Raw genomic sequence first — 20,170 nt, forward strand, 5'->3', positions numbered from 1 at the left:
ATTCACAGATATTAGATAAAGAAGGGAATTTGAAAACAATATCACAATTAGAGAAGAAGGAATAAAAATAGACTGGTGGCCATATACACAAATTAAATCAAGGTTATACTATGATAAGAGAAACAATGGAATACAGAATCAAATCTCAATATTTAATAACATTCTTTTGGGTCAAGAAAAAAAATCAATCACAAAGATATATAAAGTATTATTAGAATATAAGAGCAAGCAGCGGCCAAAACAAGTGCTTTTAAATTTGCAGGCTTTGATGATCACAAGGGAACTGGAGCCTGGCTTTGCCGTGCAGGGTCTCTACCCAACCCCCATCCCTTCTGCTAGAATATGGCACATCCAAGGAGTTCTCCACAGCCGCCCCGGGATGGCGGGTGGATAAAGCAAGGTTAGCGAAGTGCTTAAAGAGGCAGCGAAAGGGTGTGTGTGAAGGAAGAAAAGTGAACGGAGTGCTTGGAGAAGCAGTGAAAGGGTGCGTGTGAAGTAAGAAAGGGGAGTGGCGGCTTGGGGAAGCAGTGAAAGGGTGTATGTGAAGGAAGAAAGTAGAGACAGCGAAAGGGTGCGTTGGGAAGGAAGAAAGGCAAGGAGAGGCCCTGTCCAAGGCCCCCCCCCCTCGCCTTTCTTCCTTCACAAGCACCCTTTCGCTGCCTCTCCAAGCATTCTGCTAGTCTTGCTCCCTCCTCCCGCCCCCTTTCGCTGCTCCTCCCCGCCCTCTATTCGCCTCGCTTCTTAAGTTTGGGATTTTCCTAATGGATTTGCATGCATTATTTGCTTTTACATTGATTCCTATGGGGAAAAATGCTTCTTCTTATGAACTTTTCTACTTACAAACCTGGTCACGGAACAAATTAAGTTCGTAAGTAGACGTACTACTGTATATCTATCATTGCTGTGGTGAGACAGCATCACACACAGTATTTTTAGCATTTTTATATATTCCAATACATTAAAATGCATAATACTGAGAATGCATTTTGTAGTGAGAGAAAGAACATTTTGTGTCTCTAAAATATTTGTATATATAAATAGGACAATGTATTTTCTTTTACTACATATTGATGGATTTATAAGCCACTATAGACATTGACAATTCATTGTTTTAGCTGGATGTAACTCAGATTACATGGATGTTCTATTCTCCAAAACTGATACATTTAACTTGCTGCAACTTCCTTCTCTTCAAATACACTGAATAAAAATTCAGCTGGAAAGGCCTCTTAAAAACTATTCAGCTGCTACCATTACATCTTCTCAAATTTTCCTATCTAGTACCTGCAGAAGTGAGCAATTCCCCACAGATCCCCACTCAAAAAAGTCAGCTTTATTTCCATAGCAAAGATTTGGCTGAGGTCCTAAGGCAGAACTGCTGACCAGCTGAAAGTCACAACTGTTGTGGCGGTCAGCCAGAAGGGCCACTCTGTGGAGAGGCTGCTTCCTAATCAAAAGATAGAAGCAGAGAAGCAGATGGGAGACTTGGGGAATCTGGCATAAACTCATAACAATATAGTGAGCATAAATGAAAAGTGGCTGTGAAGAGTCTGCAGTGGTACACATATCTGTTTGATCAGAATTAGAACAAGTAAATGAAATATGCAGAAACTGGCAGATCTGGGGTTTTTTAATCCTTGAAGTTATCGTATCAATACAAATTAAAGGAGTTTGTTTTGAGATAAACATGCAGGTGTTTATAAACCCTAAAAGATTTTTGATGTTTTTAATGTGGCTGAAATCCTAATGAGGTCCTGCATTGCCATCTAGAGCAATGTGCCTGCATTGCGTGATTGCAATGCTTCCTTTTGCAATTTTAGGCTGGTACTTTTCTTCTTGAACAAAACGAAGCTGTGTGGCCGTAATCCATTAATTAAGGTCAGTAGTTAGTGACATTAAAAGGTTATTTCACTCGTAGTTTCAACTTTCAAAATTGTCAGACATGAAAAGAGAATTGTCATTAAAAAATTGGTTGGTTTTATTTGACAGTGAGAAATAACAGATGCATGTTAAAAGGCAAAATTGTCAGTTTTTCCGTGGCCCCAGAGGGTGCATTCTCTTGATGGCTGGTTCGGAATATTTCATGAAGTAAATGTCAAACTTGTCAAGTCTGTCACTATGAAAATGATCCATGTTGCAAGGGTCTCCTTTCCTTGGGAAACAAACAGCTGCTTTATCACTAAATAGATGCAATGACAGGAGCCTGCCATGTATCATAGAAAATTGATATTTGCTTGTAATATTCAGTACTTAAGAAGTGTTTCAGTCCTATCTGCATTCTCATTCTGGGCTTCATTATAGGGTTAGTCCATAACGCATTCCAAAAGGAGGGAGACAGGAAGAAGGTCCCGTATACTTTCCATGCTGATTTAACTGGTGGATCTGATTTAGCTCAAAGGTTGAAAAATGCAATTTTTCTTCAAGGTTGGCACCTTATGGTAGACAGGTAGAAAATCCTCCATCAGGAAAAGGGAATGGCAAAAAAGCAAGAGTTGATATTCTTTCTTTTCTGGATAATAAATTCATTTAAGTTGTTCAATAAGAGTTGACCATCATATCTATGGTTTCATAGTTATAGAAATACATTGCAACATTCAGCAGTGGTGCTGTTAAATGTAGCTTGTGCAACAGTGTACATAGCAGTTGACAATGGGGTGCCTATAAGCATCCATTTCTTTTGTGGTTTTTTGGAGTTATAAAAGTGAAGGAAGTCTTGGTTTTTTAAATTGTTATTCTTATTTTCATGTCTGAAAAAGTTTCCAGAAAAAGTCCATATCTCCTCCCTTTTCACTTCACCCACACATTTTTTGTATTTAATGTTGCATTTTACATTTTCATTTAAAATTAGAAACACATTTTAAAATATTTCAACATTTTTTGGTTTTTATTCCTTCAATGCACCCAAAACATTGGTACCTGTTCTTTTAGTTTAATATTTCATATCTCCCTTTTACATTGCCAGCAGCTCTTCCTCAAGATGTTTCTTTGTTGTTGTTGCTGTTGTTGTTATTGCAAGGGCAGCACATTTTCTAAATCTCTAAAGCAGAATGTTTTTTGTATGACATTTTGGAAAATTGCAACATAGCATTGAATTCATGCACTGTTTTATTTATTTTATTATTTTGTTTTATTTTAATGTGAGAAATGTTTGCTGAAGAAAGAACTATGACAGGTACCAACTGGGTATTTCTTCTGACATGATTGATGACAAATGATAGAAATATCCCTCCCAGGTTTTCAGCTATGCTGTGACTCTCTTAAATTACATTTGGGACTTCTTTATAAAATGATCCTTGGAGCCTGATTGTTCCCTGATGTCTAGTTGTAGCATGACAGAAACCATATTGCCATGTACTTTTTAAAGCACCAGCAGCCGTGCTATTATCCTGCACAATATTGCTTGCTTTTTATAATGACTTTATTTTAATAATTATAATTTTGCTTTTGCTTTTTAAAATCCTGGGAGACTTACTCTTTGAGTTTTTAAATTCGTTTTAAAAAATTATAGAAGCTTGCCTTTGAATATATGCCTCTTATGTAGAGTAGAAAACTTCTTGTGAAAGAAGTCTTACTTTTAACTAGTGGAATTAAACTGCCACTTTTTCTTGTTAATAGGGTTATTAGGGTTAGGAGGGCTTTTTACATGTCCACTATATTTAATTATCTTTCATTTCCAGCTTCACATACTCATAAAATCAGTTATTGAGTTCTATCAGAGTATATTGACGTACTTGATGAAAAGAAAAAAGTAGGAAAAATTACATATCAAATTTTAAAAGCCAGTGTCAAAAGAAATCAGGATTCTGGTAGCATCTTTTCTGACAAATCAATTTTATTAAAAGACATAAGTCATTGTGAGCTGAAGTTGAGTTTATCAGAAACATAAGAACCACATTATAAATGAAGACATGGTATTTTCAGACATTTAAGAATACAGTAATTGATTTGCTGACTCCCCTAGCTACATATGTGATTTCTTGTTATTGAGTTTCATAGAAAGATTCTGGAAGCATTTGGTTGTTTCCTTTCAGTTTTCAAACCTTTATTTTCCTTTTAAGGCCTGATACATACATCTCTACCCCTATCAATGTAGCTAAAATTACTTGATTTTACTGCTTACCTAGCATAGTAACATTTATTATTCTTGAGCTAGGACAGCCTGTGACATATCTCTTATGCTGATTTACACAAAAAGGCAAATTATAGGTATGCTTTATTACACATATTTTTACAATTGGATTCTTACTAGCTTTAGGAATTGATTGATGATGTATGATCTATTTATAGAATTCTCTTTTAGTTCCTGGAGAGATAATTGTCTGACATTTCGTTCTTCAAAACTACATCTTGTCACCTCCTATAAAGAATGGAATTTGTCTTCTATAAAATGGAAAATTGAAAGCAAATGTTTACATCCATTTTTTTGATTCAGGTTGATCTCCCTTTTTTCTTTTTCCTTTTTTGTTTTTCCCATTGCTCTCTTCAACCTCAGGGATACAAGCAATGTCACTTTAGAAACATTCCATGTCATTTTGTTTTATTTTTGTAGATTTAGTGTTAAAATGTGTATGTGAAATTCTACATATTTTTTGTCTGAAGGAAATGTAAAGTGATATACACAGTATTTTGATTCTGTAATCAAGGAGTTTTCATCACATTTGTGGAACATATTTAAATTCATTAACATAGTTGGTCATAGTGTTTCTTTTAATTCTTTTAAAGATTAGCTACATATTGGTTCTGTTTTGAGTACTTAGATGATTTACAGAGAATACTTTTAATTATTTCAGAAGTAACATGTAGTTTTTTTCTCCTGCAGGCTCTTTTGTTTGTGTTTTCTTTTATATTAAACATGTATTTCCATTACAGCACTGGCATAGTTATTTTTAAATGTTGGAATTTCAGTATTTGGTATTTTTGTTTTAATGGCATATTAATGGTTTTTATGGATTTTATGTCTGAGTCCTTTGTAAATGTAGTAATATAAAAACTGTGTATGGGATTTGTATGGGTATGAGTACATGTGTGCATTTTGCGTGTATTTTACAGGCCTATCCAAGGCTTTATGTGTGTTCATATGTTTTGTGTTTGTGTATTTGTGTGCTTATTCTAAATAAATAAATGAATACAAGTTTAAAGGCAAGAAATCTTGATTAATTTTTGATATGTGCTAAATCATCATTTTATATCTATCTCACATAAAGGCTATCTCTTTTCTGTAAACCTGCAGTTTGCCTGGAATTTGTTCAAGTTCTGAAAGGATTTATTACGTATACACTTTTATGTTAATGCAGCCAGTTAGTATCAGAAATAGATAAGATAAAATGGAAAAACTAAAAAATTACTTTTTCCATCCAATCTACCAGGATGGGTAGATTGTCTATTAATCCAGCTAATCACATTAGAAAAGCCTATTTTCATAAATAGGAGGAAAGCACATTGTAATATTTTAAAAAGTGAGAATAGCACTCCGTATGAATAGATAAGAGAAAAAATCAAATAATAACAGGTTGTCTATTTATGCATTCCATTTCTAAATATAGAAATAGAAATCTAATGTAGTGAATTAGTTAACCAGGCAAAGTAAACTAGAACTGCTGAAAATCTGGACAAAAATTTGGGAAATCCCCCCAAAAGTTGTGAAATTCCAATAAATTCTGTATGTTTTATACCAGTTCTGTGATGCAGGCTATTATTGATTAAACTTTAAAGTGGAGATGCAATCCATAAAAATAATGTACTTAATTCAATTCATAATGGACTTTGGAAATTTGTTTCTATTATCATGTAGGTAATAAGAAAAATCTCTTTTCCAAAGAAGATGATAAAATTAATTATCTTTCCAGAGGAAGTGCTCATTTTAAATGTTTCAAATATTATCTGTAATATTATATTGAATCCTTTAAATATTATAGTAAAAGCTTGATTTAACGTTTTGTGGAAAATGTGACTATTATTGTGACTATTATTGCCAAATACATTATTAGCATGTATTTGCATCTTTTCCCTAATGAAAAGTGATATTTGTGTGGTTTGTGTTATTATATCATAATACAAATAATGTATAAATTGATGCAAATGTCATTCATAGTGTCATGTAGAAACTGATAGAAATCATCTCAGATTGTTTCAAACACAAAAGACTAAAAATCCAGATAACTTTTGTATGTTGAATCTATACTGATGTCTAATAAATAGATGAATAAATGGACTTAATAATATTTAATGTAATACCATTTCTTGAACTTGCATATTCTGTGATTTTTTTTAATGGCATATTATCTAGGTGTCCCATGTTAACAAACATTTTTAAATCACTTGTAGTTCATCACATTTTCCCTTAAATAAAGATCTTTTAATTTACCATTTAATCAAATCATATAAAACAAGAATACATTGGAACAACTACAGCAGTTAATGAGCATCTGGCATTTCTGCCTACTTGTTAAAGCATTTTGCTTTACAAAAATAAAGACATACTGTATATAGAGATACCAATGATCAGGCATCCTTACTTTCAAAGAAGTCCTCAAGATCTTGATTCTTTTAAATTGAATCTATGTCCGAAAGCATCAAGAAAAACATGACTAGAACCAGTTAGCACTTTTTTTGAGAAAATGCCTTTGAATTAACATAACTATGTATTCAAATGTAAAAACTAGAAGATAAGAGAAAAAATAAGATCTATAGCAATCATTGCCAGTATTAAAATTAGATTTATGGATATCAGAGAGAAATTAAATCTCATTCCAAGTCTTTGACAGAAAAATACATTTTTAAAAAAAAAATCAGGATCATCTGAATCAATGCTTTTCCTGAAAGATTTTCCACATGATTTTAAATAAACATTCATAAATATGTCTCTAATTGTATGATTAGTTTGGCAGTAAATACAATACTTAAAGTGAACTGATCCTACACATTACATTTTGTTAATGTAGGTTCCTTTAGGATAGGAAGTTTTGTTGAATGTAATATAAGGCAAATGCATTACTGTAAACACATTAAAATACTGTACATTAATGCAAATACATTAAATATGTCTAAACTTCATTCTGTTCAGCATCATTCCTTTATAATTAGCTTGAATAGTCCATTTAGCTGAAAGTTCAAACATTGCTAATGTCTTTACAAGAACATTAAATATTGTTAAATATTTTATATACAGAATAACAAATGCTTCTAAAAATACCATTGAAAAGTTATCTAGAGTTTATTTCCTAAAACTCTTAAGCTATTTGTTATGTAGTTTTTAGATGCATATCACTCATTTATTTATTGGTACAGGAGAAATGTATATACAGTGTTCCCTCGATTTTCACAGGTTCGAACTTCATGAAACGTCTATACCACGATTTTTCAAAAATATTAATTAAAAAATACTTCCCGTTTTTTCCCCTATGCCACATTTTTCCCGCCCGATGATGTCATATGTCATTGCCAAACTTTCATCTGCCTTTAAAAACATTTTTTAATAAACTTTAATAAATAAACATGGCGGGTAATAATCTAAATGGTTGCTAAGGGAATGGGAAATTGTAATTTAGAGGTTTAAAGTGTTAAGGGAAGGCTTGGGATACTGTTCATAGCGAAAATAGTGTATTTACTTCCGCATCTCTACTTCGCGGAAATTCGACTTTTGCAAGCGGTCTCGGAACGCATCCCCCGGGAAAATCGAGGGAACACTGTATTATTTTTGTACGCCTTTGCGTAGAATGGTGGCATAGAAATCCAACCAACCAACCACATTAATAAAAAATAAATAAATATTTTATTCAGATTAATAAGCATTGAATTAAAATTTATTGACTTTATTAGTTTTTGGCATTCATTTGAAAAATATTGAATCCATTATTATTTCTTTTATTCAATAAACATGAAACTCAGTCAATTGAACAATTAAAATGTGTTATAATAATTTTATTAATAATTATATAATTATATATTAATAATAATGAATTAATGAATTTTGTAATACTTTTTAGCATCATGTGATTAGATTATTACTTTGATTTAATAACTAGTCCATTTATTTATTTATTTATTTATTTATTTATTTATTTATTTATTTATTTATTTATTTATTTATTTATTTATTTATTAGATTTGTATGCCCATACTGTTTTATCATAAGCATTTCAGATTTAGTTATATTCTCATTGTTTGAAATGGTATTTTAAAACTATAGAACTGTGTTCACAAATACCCAATCAAGATCTCTTTAGTCTGCAGTTGGCCTGTGAGAATGTCTTTTATGTATTAGTTTCACAATTAATTCTTTGGAGGCCGCCATTTAGCATTGAATACAAGGTGTTATACATTTTTATGAATGTTGGCATTGTGATGTCACTTCATTTATTTGGGATGTTCTAGAGAAACTTGGCATGAATTATGATCTTAACTCCTAGAATATTGTAAGCATGCCATTGCCTGACATGCTCATGTTTCCTATTTTAGACCTGACTGATCTTCAGATAACATATGGAGGTAGAAGTAATTGGAAAATTGGCAGACCTGTCATGAAACCTTACTAGATGGCACAAAAATACGATGCTGTACACATAAGTGTCTTTGAAGTTAAATTTATTGTCCTTTATCAATGGCGAAGAAAACATAACTGATCTTCAAAGAAAAATGATACGGTTCTCTCTCTAGTGACATGCTGTTGAAAAGTAAATTTTATATATAATGGTATTTCTTGCATTTTAAAAATGATTTCCTAACAAGTTGACTAGAATATATACATATACAGTACATATATAATTATCTGATTTCTTTTGATTTTGTTACTGCATTTTATTATTTTATCTGGAAGCATGTTTATTTTAAATGTTACCATTTTTATTTGTTTAAATGCAAAAGTACAAATATATTGTACATGTTGGTTTTTAACAATTATACCTTTTGTATACTGTACCTCAATTAATAGCAGCTTGAATGAATGAATGGTAACCAAGTTTTAGATTTTAAGTAATCCTCCTTTGTTAAAAGAAAAAAAATCCATCTAATTTAAAGCACCTATTGTTCTATTTTTATCTTCATCCGGATTCTTCCTGTTTAAGTAATCTTAGATTACTTTTAATTTAATGGATTTTCAAAAATACATTTTATTCTGGTTATCAAGCATGTTTGAAAGTGAGCATCTTGATTACTTGATGAATAATGGTCACTAGAGCAAAGATGAGGTAGTTAAACTTACTGTTTCTTGCTTTATGCTAATAGTTTTCTTTTTCATCAACTTTATGGATATTAGGCAACACAATATTTCTCTGAAAATTCCAAGGGCAGATGTTGTAGAATTATTGTCTAATACTATGTCAATTTTATCTCTGAATTGAAAAGATTCAAGCTTGTTGCTTGTTCCTCCGAAAATCCACAAAAAATCATAGATGTCATGCAGTGAAGGGTTCCTCGGCTCCACTACTAACAGTCCACCTGGGGACCACCACAGGTGCATGCGGGCTGTTGCACATGTGCCAGAAGCTAAATGAGAGGAGGCTTGTGCACAAGAGATTTTTTGGTGATTTCTTTGCTTCTCTGCATGCGTGGAAGGAGAAAAATCCCCCCCCCCCAATGCAGTGGGCCAGAAGGCAGCCCAGCCCCGTGGCCCTCCAGTTCCTTCTTCTCCTCAGTGCATCTACTTCTCCTCACCAATGCCAGGCCTGGACTTGCAATGATGGCAGCCTGCTAAGCTGGCTCAGTCAGCACCCTTGCCTGCCGCCATGCCGGAAAGCAGAAGGACAGAGGCACATTTGCAGGCCCGGGCTGCACTTGCTGGGAAGCCTCCCAGCCCGTCAGCTCCCTGTTCCACATCCTTACTGAGGCCGGTAGCCTAAAGGGCAAAGCAAGCCCCGCTTTGCCCCTTTGCAGCTCCTCCGGGTTTGATGGGAGGAAAGTGACGGTCCTGGCTTGACCGGGAGGCACCTCCACAGCCAGGAAAACCGCCTCACCCAGCCCATCGACACTACAGATGCAAGCCTCTTCCACTCTGCCCGTCAAACGCAGCACTTCTGCAGGCCCTCGGGGCGGTGGCAGAAGTGTGGGTGTGCAGTGGCGGAGATCTCACAGCACTGGTGGCTGCTCCGGGCTGGCTTGAGATGCCTCCTCTTTTTTGTTTTGGGATCAGGACTGCGCAGTGGAAGGGACGGGGAGGTGCGCAGGTGGCAGCAGCAACAACAGACAAGGAGGTAGAACTGGAGTGGCCGCTGCATTCAGGCAGGTTTTTTCGGCATTTTTTTTTGTTTCTGTGCATGCGCGAATGCTAAGAAATCACCAAAAACTGCAAAATCTCACACATGTGAGTGTCCTTGTGTGTGATTTTGCTTCTGGTGCATGCTCATAAGCATGCATCTCTATTTCCACTATCAGAACTGAGATCCTGTCTATTCCGGCTGCAACCCATTACTGGAATATATGTTAGCAATACTTCTTTTTTTATTTTATAGAGTTGGTTTTTCAATACTTTCCCCATAATAATTACATTGTGGATGAAAATGAATAAACTGTAATTCCCTTGTGTGCTGCTAAATAAAGTCTAAGCAATGGGATAAACTTTGGTCAGTTGTCAAGGGACAAGGAGGTTTTTTTAGGTTGAAGCGCACACTCTCTATTCCACTGGTTCTTAACTTGCCAATTTTAAAACTCAGTCAGTAAGAGGGACATGTTTTTCTTAGTTCAGCTACTTCACAATCCACTAAATTTCTGCTTGGACTCTCACTTTCATGTATTGGGTTTTTTTACACTAATTACCTGAAGTGATTTCTGCACTTCTGGGGAGCGATATTTGCCATGTGTGAATTGTGTTCATTGCAGCTCAGATTCTGAAGTCCGTTTCTACCAAATTTCCTTACTTGCTATGTGCTGGTGGCCATTTTGGATTCCCTGTCACAGCCTATTCAGTTCCAGTGGCCATTTTGTTTGGCCACAGATTCGGTCTACTGATACAGTTTGTACCGGTAGCCATTTTTAACAGACACAAACCTCCTGTTCACCATTCTGCCTGCTAATTTGCTATCTCATGGCTCTTTCTTTGATTGCTGAGGTTCTACTCTGCCTTTTTCCTCCAGTCTCACCTTAATCCACTGTCTACATCGATTCCTCAGATTTTGACCTTCTCGCATATGGGACTTTAAAAAGTCCTGGCTCCCAACCTTCTCTGGTGACAGGTTGTGGCGTTGTCCATGGTAATCAGACTTTTAAAAATTTAAAATTTATGAAAAATAAAGAATAGTATTGGGTGAACCCTGGCGGGTTCAGCCGAACTTGACATCAGAGTTCGGGTTCAGGCTCCCAAACTCAGGCTGAACTCGAACCCCAACAACTCTGGCCCGGCATGAGGCGGAGTGCTGGGGGGGAGGTCAGGCTCTGATCCCCAGGAGCTCAGCGTGGAGAAAGTCCTGATGCTGTGCCTCCCTGTCTTTGCAGAGAGGCTCCTAAGCGGGCTCCAGGGTCAGGTGTGGCTCTGGAGGGGGACCAAGCAAATGGAAAATGGGATTCCCCGCCTCTTTTTGCTTGCACCCCCCTGGTCTGGGAAATCCACACCTCCCCTCCCTCTTTGTGCTCCAAAGGTCCAGATTTCCTCCTCCCTTTTAAAGCCCTTCAGGGCAGAGCCCTCCCCGTCTCTCCCTCCCACCCACCACCCGCTTGAAGCTGCCACCTGGGATCCTGAATAGCCGGCATGTGCAGAGCACCTCACACACACACACACACACATTGCTGCAATAGTATTGCGGTGTTCGATCGAACGCCGAATCTGAACACGGACTTCTGGAAAAGTCCAGGATCGGGTTTGGTATACCAAACCCGGCCAAGTTCAGCACGGACCTGAACTATGCAAGTTTGGTTTGCCCAACACTAATAAAGAACAAATACAAATGAGATCATTCTTGGCCCTTGGCTGGTTAGGTAGTAAAATGTCAGCTCTTTCTGGAAAACTATCCAACAATCTTCTTAATAGTTGTTCTTTGTCTTACATATATAGTAAGTGAGAAGAGCTTTCCCTGAGTAATTGAAATTTTGAATACAATATCATTTATAGTATATTCTCTTGAAGTTAGAATTGAAGTTTGTCTAGGCAGAATCTTTTGAGGTAAGAATTCTGGGATTTTGTGATGTCATTTGGGATTTTTTAGTACCTATCTCTTCTGTGGAATAGGTAGGGTTATCTGTGAGATTTGTTCTGCCATTTGAAGGATATTACTTGCCTCCCCTGACTGATCTCAGCTTCCAGGGGGGAAGGAGGCTATTTAAAGTGTTTAGTAAATGCATCTTTGAGATAGGCAGTAGTGGGTTGTTACCGGTGCAGTAGGGAACTGCCCACCGATAGCAATATTTCAGCTATTTTTTGCTTCCACACATGCGCACAAGCAAAAAATTGCCAGAATCTCTCGGACACACATCTCCTCACAAGATTTCAGTAGGTTTTTATTCCTGCACATGCGCAAAAGTAAAAACATGCTGGGGATGTGCATGCATGTGTGTAAGACAACCGAAGCTGTACGTGCAGCGCACCGGTAACAGCAGTAATAGCAATCCCCCCTGGAAATAGGGACTAATGCTACCATCTCTGAAAAAAACAGTAGTTCACCTTCTCCTTAAAAAGGCGATTATTCAATCCATTTACTGTAAACAATTCACATTTATGTGACAGCAATCGCAAAAAACTTTAGATGAAGCACAATATCCTTTCCTGTCTGGGTTCAGGTTTGGTCCTGAGACCAAAAGAAAAAAAAATGTTGGTTCTTGTGATGGATTGGCGGCAGATTTTAGATAGCAAATGCTCCTTTCCTAGTAGTATTTAATGTGTTAGCTATACTCAATACCACCAACCATGAAAATATTTTTAGATGATCTGGTACAGATTAAAGTTCCAGTACTGCAGAGTAGTTTTACTTCATTCTGAATACTCAATCCCCATTCACATTAGTAGGAAAGAAGACTTGAGTCTGTCTCCTATCTTCTTTAATATCTATATAAAACAACTGGCATAGACAACCCAGAGCTCAGTTCAGAATAAAGTATCAACAACTGAAGGTAACTCAGCTTTAAATCTGCCGGCGGAGTTTTAAAATAATTGTGGCGGAGGTGCCTTGAAATTGTGAAGGAAGTGTCAGAAAGCCATGGAGATAACTTGAAGGGAATATTCAGGAGCTCTCATAGATAACAAGAAGGAAAGCATCCATTAGGAGAAAAAGGAGGTAATGTTAAAAAACTAGTGAACCTGGAGCATCCCAGATAAGAAGGAGGGAAATGCTAGCAGATTTGCAAGATTTATTTTCTACAGCTAATCTCAAATATGTTATAGTTCTAGTCTTCCTGTTGAGTCAATTTTCAAATTTGATCAGTTTTGTGCAGCTGGAAAGAAGGGATGGAACCATTTTAGGATGAATCCCAACAGGACAAAAATCTTCTGAAATCAGATAGCCCTGCCTTTAGTGGTAAATTATGTGCTGTTGCTCCTGAAGAAATTGGTGCATAATTTGAGGGTCCTATTAGATTCATAATTCCTGCTAGGTTGTTGGAAACCATATCCAGGAAGGATTTGTTCAGTTATACCATTATGCTGTTTTTCTTAGTTCAATAGTATAATAATATAAATGTTTGCATGAATTATGGCAATTCAATCTATTGTAGAGCTGACTTGTTTTCCAATAGGAATTTCAGTTCAATAAATGGGTTGATTATTGCCTATAATCTGTATATTAATAAAAAAATCTCTTTGTTACAATATTTCACTGGGGAAAATGTTGAATTATGGAGCAACAATTTTTGAACCAAGGTACCTCAGATGAGGTAACTTATAGAATGTGGCCAAAATCCAGGATTTGTGACTGCAAAGAAAGTAAAATTTGCTCCGGTGCTGCTGTGTTCATATTAACTTCATTTTCAACATTTCATAATAATTTCCCATCCAGTTTCACAATCCTCCCTTCTTCTGCCACCCAGCAGCAAGGAAATGGATCATGTGGCTTTTAAGGAAGCAACAACTTTAAGGGACATAAATAATATTTTTAATTGTATTTTGTGACCCTTCTCTGGCACACAAACATGCACCTGTATCTATATTCCATCTTTTTAGGAATTGTACTCCATCCTCCTATATTTCTTCACAACAACCCGATGAGGTAGGACTGAAAGTTATCACCACTGAGCTACATTGACCGCTATATATTTGCCCTTGCTCATTCTATTTTACTCTTCAACTACTTTCTTACTCTGAAACTTCAGCCATCAGAGATCCAGATACATTGGTCTTACTCTCATCCGCAAGTTGTTGAGATCTATTTTTAAACTATTTCTGTCAGCTTTCTACAACTTAATAGAGAAGCTGAGAAGGTTTCTAAATTATTCTGAGGTAAGGGCAACAATGTATAACAGTGTGGTAAAAACAAAGACAAAACAAATCATTAGCATAATTATGCTGTATGGAAAGAAATAGGGGACATGTCAAGAGATGACATCAAAAGTCCCCAGGATGATTCAACTATTTCTCTCATTCTAGTTCCACAGCAATTCAATTCAATATAATTGGCATATAGTAAGTAAGAACATTTGGGAAGTACGTCAGTGGTCGGGGGAGGCCTAAATGGGTTAGATGTGATGTGGAGCATTCTATAAAAAATCATTTAAATAATTTATTTAGTTTCATTGATTCATTTTATAAATTTATATTAACGAGACAAGGGTAAGAATGAACAATCTTGGAATAGCCTGGAGCAGATTTCAATCAACTTTGAGAGCCAAACGCCACCCAAGGCAAAGTACTTAACTCAAAGTGTTAATACCTGAGAAGGCCTGAAGCTTTTCTAGATTTGCTGTTCATGTATGTCTGTGTGTTTTATTTTTACCCTATAATTTAGGCCAATGTTATAGTCTTCATATATTTCTTGAATCAAAAAAAGATAGAAAAAAGAAATTTACTGGCTTCCAAGCATGGCAGAAAAGGTATCTTAAGCTTAAGTAGGTAGAGTTAAAAGGAAACTTACTGAAGTTATTCTGTAAAATAATATTCATTGTTGTTGCATAAAGTGTTAATTTTAAAAAGTATGCAACTTGCTGTTCCTGGATTTAGAGCTATTATTAGACATAAATAGAATAAGAATTATTACATGTGTTATGATCTGTAGACACACAAATTGGAAAAGCACCTTTGGTATAACCATGACCTGGATGACTGAGAATCTCTACAGACTTTCATGCTCTTTCTGTAGTGAACATCTGAGAATTGAATGGTGTTGCTTTACAGACCCTGGTAAATTGTTAAATAATTCAGTGCATTCAAATTTACTCTGAGTAGTAACATCCTATTGCAAGTTTCCTGGTAGTGTAATATTTTTCATGAAGCTCATTTCCAAGAGAAACATCCAAACTATGTTATCTTCATTCCTTTAAGATATTTAGTAAGATTTTGTTACTTTTTTTCTGCAATTATTTTTTTATGTTGGTTTTGTCTTTTTTATTGATGTTGCTATATTATTTTAAGGAAATTTTATTATTACAGGTAGCTTTGGGAATACAAAGATGAAAAATATATAGTTGTTCAATGATAGTATACTGCATGTTCAAGGACTAGGAGACAGGCTCTCTTGTCTTAAAATCACATTAAATATCCCAATATTTTGTTTTACAGGAGGATGAAAATGAAGCTGAAGGCAAACATCTCTCTCAAGAGATAAACATGGAACAGAAAAATTCCAAAAAATAGAAATATCATTCCTCTCTGAATTATGTTTCCAAAAAAAATTAAATGTCATTCCTCTTTGAAATGTGTTAAGTAGTATCAAAGTGATTAATGTGTCTCATTGTAAAATTATAGAACATTCCCAATAAAAGACATTGGAAATTAAAATGTATCTTACTCTGAGGAATTGTTTAAATGGCTCTTGGTAATATTTATGATTAAGAAATCATGAATTTTTTATTACTCACAAAAACATACACAAACACAAAATATAAAAGCATTAGAATTATGTTCAGTATAATCTGTCACTTTTTTTGTGATGCAAATTTATTGAAATTCTTCATTATATTGTTTAACGTAAATGCTGAAAGACTCAGTAGCGTTCAGAATGTATTCCATATCCCACAGCATTTCTATGTAGTTAATAATTTTGGTAGTTACAAATTTAAATAGATAACTATACAAAAGAAATATGACTTTTTTATGAATTGAAATAATTGTAGACATCACGTTATTTCAGTAATAAAATAGAATTCTTTGTAAAGTTGCATCTTACTTGAATAATGTATTTAGCATAGCATGGCAAACCATGTTGACTTAGTTCCAAATAAAAATTCAGTTGTTGTTTGTTAAATGATAGTTTTTAACTTTACATTTGTTTAATAAAACATAACTCAAACTAACCAAAGGTAAAGATAATGTGTAAATCTAAATTATTTTCTCAGCTTGAATTGAATTCTCATTGTGGATGTTCATGTTACGTTTCCACTCTCTTCCTTTCAGATCATATTATATATACCTAGCATCTGTTTTCACTTCTAGATAGAAAATGTATCTTTTAATCCATATTATTATTACTGACATCAGAAATCTGCAAACAGTTGAAGGCTTTCTTGTATAACTTTTACATTTTGATTGTTCAGTTTGATGATTAAGATAAAATAGACATTTAAGAGCTATAAATATAAAAAATGAATTAAAACTGCAAAAATTAAAACAAGCTAAAATGATTGGCAGTAGAGAGGTAGAGTGCTTTCTCTGTTAGTGCACCAACCACTTCCAGCCAGCAACTTTTCTTTCAGAATTCCATGACAGACAGCATAGCTAGGTTTCAAGCCTTTTCCTGAAAGCTAAAAAGAGAGAGGCAGATTTTACTTCTTGTGATAAGATATCCAAAGGGAAGGAGCAATGGCAGAAAAGGCTCTTCTCTTGGATCTCACTAGCCAAAATTCCTTGGCTGATGGGATCCACAATAGGCACCTTCTGCAAGTACAGTGGTACCTCTACCTAAGAACGCCTTTTTTTTTTTTAATAAAAAGTTTTTATTAGTTTTACTTACAATATAAGACTCACACAACATAAAACAAGTGTTTTGTGAATTGTGCCCATCACCAGACAAACATTCATACCCCACCACAAATCGGTGGTGTTTCTTGTATAAACCATTTTAACCCAAGAACAAAATATCTATTTACATATTATAAAGTGATTCCAATTTGTTTCTTATAGCTTGGTCTTGGATTCTACTCGCCATGTATCATCTTGTCCCATCGTCCCATCAGTTGTCGCAAGTCAGTTTCATTAACCAAATTCATCCTTTTGTCCATAATTTAAAATTGAATGTGGTCCACCACGTACCGGTACCAATTTTGCATTGTCCATTTTGTTGCATCCTTCCTACCCAAAACTATTACTGCCTGAATGCTTTCTATCGCTGCTTGTTTTATTTCTCTAAATTCTCCCATCTCATTACTTTTGACTAATACTGCCATTTCCTTAGTAATTATCCATCTTATATTTAACATCCTATTAATATCCTCTTGCACCTTTTGCCAAAAATTCTGCACTACCGGGCATTCCCAAAACATATGCATAAACACTCCTTTGTCTTGGCACCCATGCCAACAAATACCCTTAACATTCTGCGGAAAGTATGCGAGTTGAACAGGTGTATAATACCACTTATGTAATATTTTCCTTCTCGTTTCCCTACCTCTTGTATTCTTAGTTTTCCTTATGTTCTCTACTATATTTTTCATCTCTTGCGCCTCTCCTTGTATCTCATTAAGAATGAGATACAAGAACGCCTCTACTTGAGAACTTTTCTAGATAAGAACTGGGCATTCAAGATTTTTTTGCCTCTTAAGAACCATTTTCTACATAAGAACCTGAGCCCGGAGAAATTTCCCAGGAAATTTGAGAGTGGCACAAAGGCTCAGCTGGTTTCCTGCCATTCCCCCTTTAATCCCGGCCATCTCAGGCTTTTCTGAGCTGCCAGAGGAGCCTTTCGGTGGCGCTTAAGGAGGCTTTAGCATTCCAGAGCGAATGAAGCATTTTCCTTTCTCTGGGCGCTTGGAATGGAAATAACCACTTCGCTGTGGTAACTCCCTCGTGCTCCCTTCCATACACCCGGCACGAGGTTGCCTCCCGGAGCATCTGGGTGCGGCAAGGCAAAAGGGGGCACTTCGCCTCGGCCAGATCAAGCCGAACCAAGGAGTCACCACAGTGAAGGAAAGGTGCTGGCTAAAAGGAAAAGGAGAGGGGAGCCTTCAGCATGGGAAGGAAGAGGCAGCAGGTAGCAGCAACCGCCTTTCGATCAAAGGAGCAGGAGGTTCCCCCCCCCTCACCTGCCTGGGTTTCTCTCTCTGGTGCAGTGTATGGGAGGCAGTCTTGCACTGGGTGTGTGGGAGGCGCGTGCTCCTCAATGCCTCAGAGTCCCTCTTTTTTTAAGCCTTAAAATTTTGGATTTTTTTTATTCCTCTCACCTCACCTTCTTCCTTCAGCGGCGATTGTCTTCCTCTTCCTCCCAACCAAATTCTGAACTTTTATTTCTTTCCTAATGGGTTTGCACGCTTTATTTGCTTTTACATTGATTCCTATGGGGAAAATTGCTTCTACAGTGTTCCCTCAATTTCTGCAGGGGATGCGTTCCAAGACTGCCAGCAAAAGTTGAATTTCCACGAAGTAGAGATGCGGAAGTAAATACACTATTTTTGGCTATGAACAGTATCACAAGCCTTCCCTTAACACTTTAAACCCCTAAATTGCAATTTCCCATTCACTTAGCAACTATTTCTCACCATGTTTATTTATTAAAGTTTATTTTAAAAAATATTTATTAAAGGCAGATGAAAGTTTGGCGATGACGTATGACGTCATCGGGCGGGGAAAACCATGGTATAGGGGGGAAAACCACGAAGTATGTTTAATTAATATTTTTGAAAAACCGTGATATAGACTTTTCATGAAGTTCGAACCCGCGGAAATCGAGGGACACACTGTACTTACAAACTTTTCTACTTAAGAACCTGGTCAGGGAATGAATTAAGTTCTTAAGTAGAGATACCACTGTATAAGTGAAGAGGGACAATCCCATTGAGAAAGATGGTTCTGCAAATGTCCTGAACATATGCTATAAATTGTTTTAAAGATAATTATCATGTCTTGAATTGTACCTGGAAGCAAATCAATAATCATGCAGCTCCTATAACAGTGATGTTTCATGTGCCATCCTAGGGGCTGCTACAACTGTCTTATGTTGCTTCATTCTGGGCCAAATGTAGCTTCTGAACACTCTTCAGGGGTGGCCCCATGTAGAAGGTGTTGTAATAATCCAAGTGGGAGATGAGTAGGAGGTGAATGATTGAGTACAGTGGCTCATGATCAGATAAGGGTGCAATCACATAAAGTGGTGTGAAGACCCTTCTAGCCATGACTTCAACTTGGACTTCAATTGAGTCTAGAAGAAATTCCAAGTTGCACAACAAGTCTGTCCTCAGTAATACCATGCCATCTAGAACAAGATGATAAGCCTCCAGATCCTGAGACTCTGCAGAGCCAAGCATTCCCTCTTTCCAAGCTTGTCCCCCATCCAGATACCCCTCAGCCACCAGGCAACACAAAAGAAAAGCGACAGCATTACTTGAGTCAACAGAGGTGGAGATTTAAAGCTGAGTTTCATCAGCATATTGATGGTATTTTCAGTCCATGGGGTGATGGGAGATAATATATATAATTATATAATATCTACATAAAACACCCAGTAGTTTTATGTAGATATTATAAAGGAAAAAGCTCTGAGCCCTGTGGCATCCCACAAAGTCGCAGCTGTGGGTTTAGACTAGTCCATGCCAGCATTGATTGGAACCAGCCACTGAGAAAGGACTGAACCAATTCAAAACTCTATTACCCATTCCACAACCAATCCAAAAGAATGCCATGGACCAAAGCTACCAAGAGGTCAAGGATGGTTGCATTACCTCCATCCTGGTTTTGCCAGAGATCATTGACAGTTCAATCAGTTTCATTTATATCCCATAACCAAGTCTGAAACATGATTGAAAAGAGGACCCATAGCATTCAGGAATTCTGGAACTGTGATGCAACCACTTTTTCCACCACCTTCTTAGAAAAGAAAGGTGAGAAATTGGACAAAAATTGTCCAGTGCCGTTAGGTCTAATGAAGGCTAATCTTATGATTAAATTGTCTAA

At 36.1% G+C, this 20,170-nt stretch overlaps 1 protein-coding gene across 8 annotated transcripts in view; it reads left to right on the plus strand.

Annotated features, from left to right (window-relative positions):
* Positions 1-16,373, plus strand: part of PHF14 (PHD finger protein 14) — a 170,509-nt gene extending 154,136 nt beyond the window's left edge. For 7 of the 8 annotated variants that reach the window (XR_011556934.1, XM_070729344.1, XM_070729343.1 and 4 more), the window contains one exon: positions 15,629-16,373. Coding sequence is in view for 3 of the 8 variants with exons in the window: in XM_070729344.1 (XP_070585445.1) it covers positions 15,629-15,703 (75 nt within the window). In the remaining 5 variants the exon portion in view is untranslated. Of the gene's footprint in view, positions 1-8,457; positions 8,673-15,628 lie in introns of all 8 variants that reach the window. The other variant, XR_011556935.1, reaches the window with a different exon arrangement.
* Positions 16,374-20,170: the final 3,797 nt, after the last annotated feature.

The sequence above is a fragment of the Erythrolamprus reginae genome, chromosome Z, assembly GCF_031021105.1.
Source record: "Erythrolamprus reginae isolate rEryReg1 chromosome Z, rEryReg1.hap1, whole genome shotgun sequence".
In the NCBI taxonomy this organism is placed as follows: domain Eukaryota; kingdom Metazoa; phylum Chordata; class Lepidosauria; order Squamata; family Dipsadidae; genus Erythrolamprus; species Erythrolamprus reginae.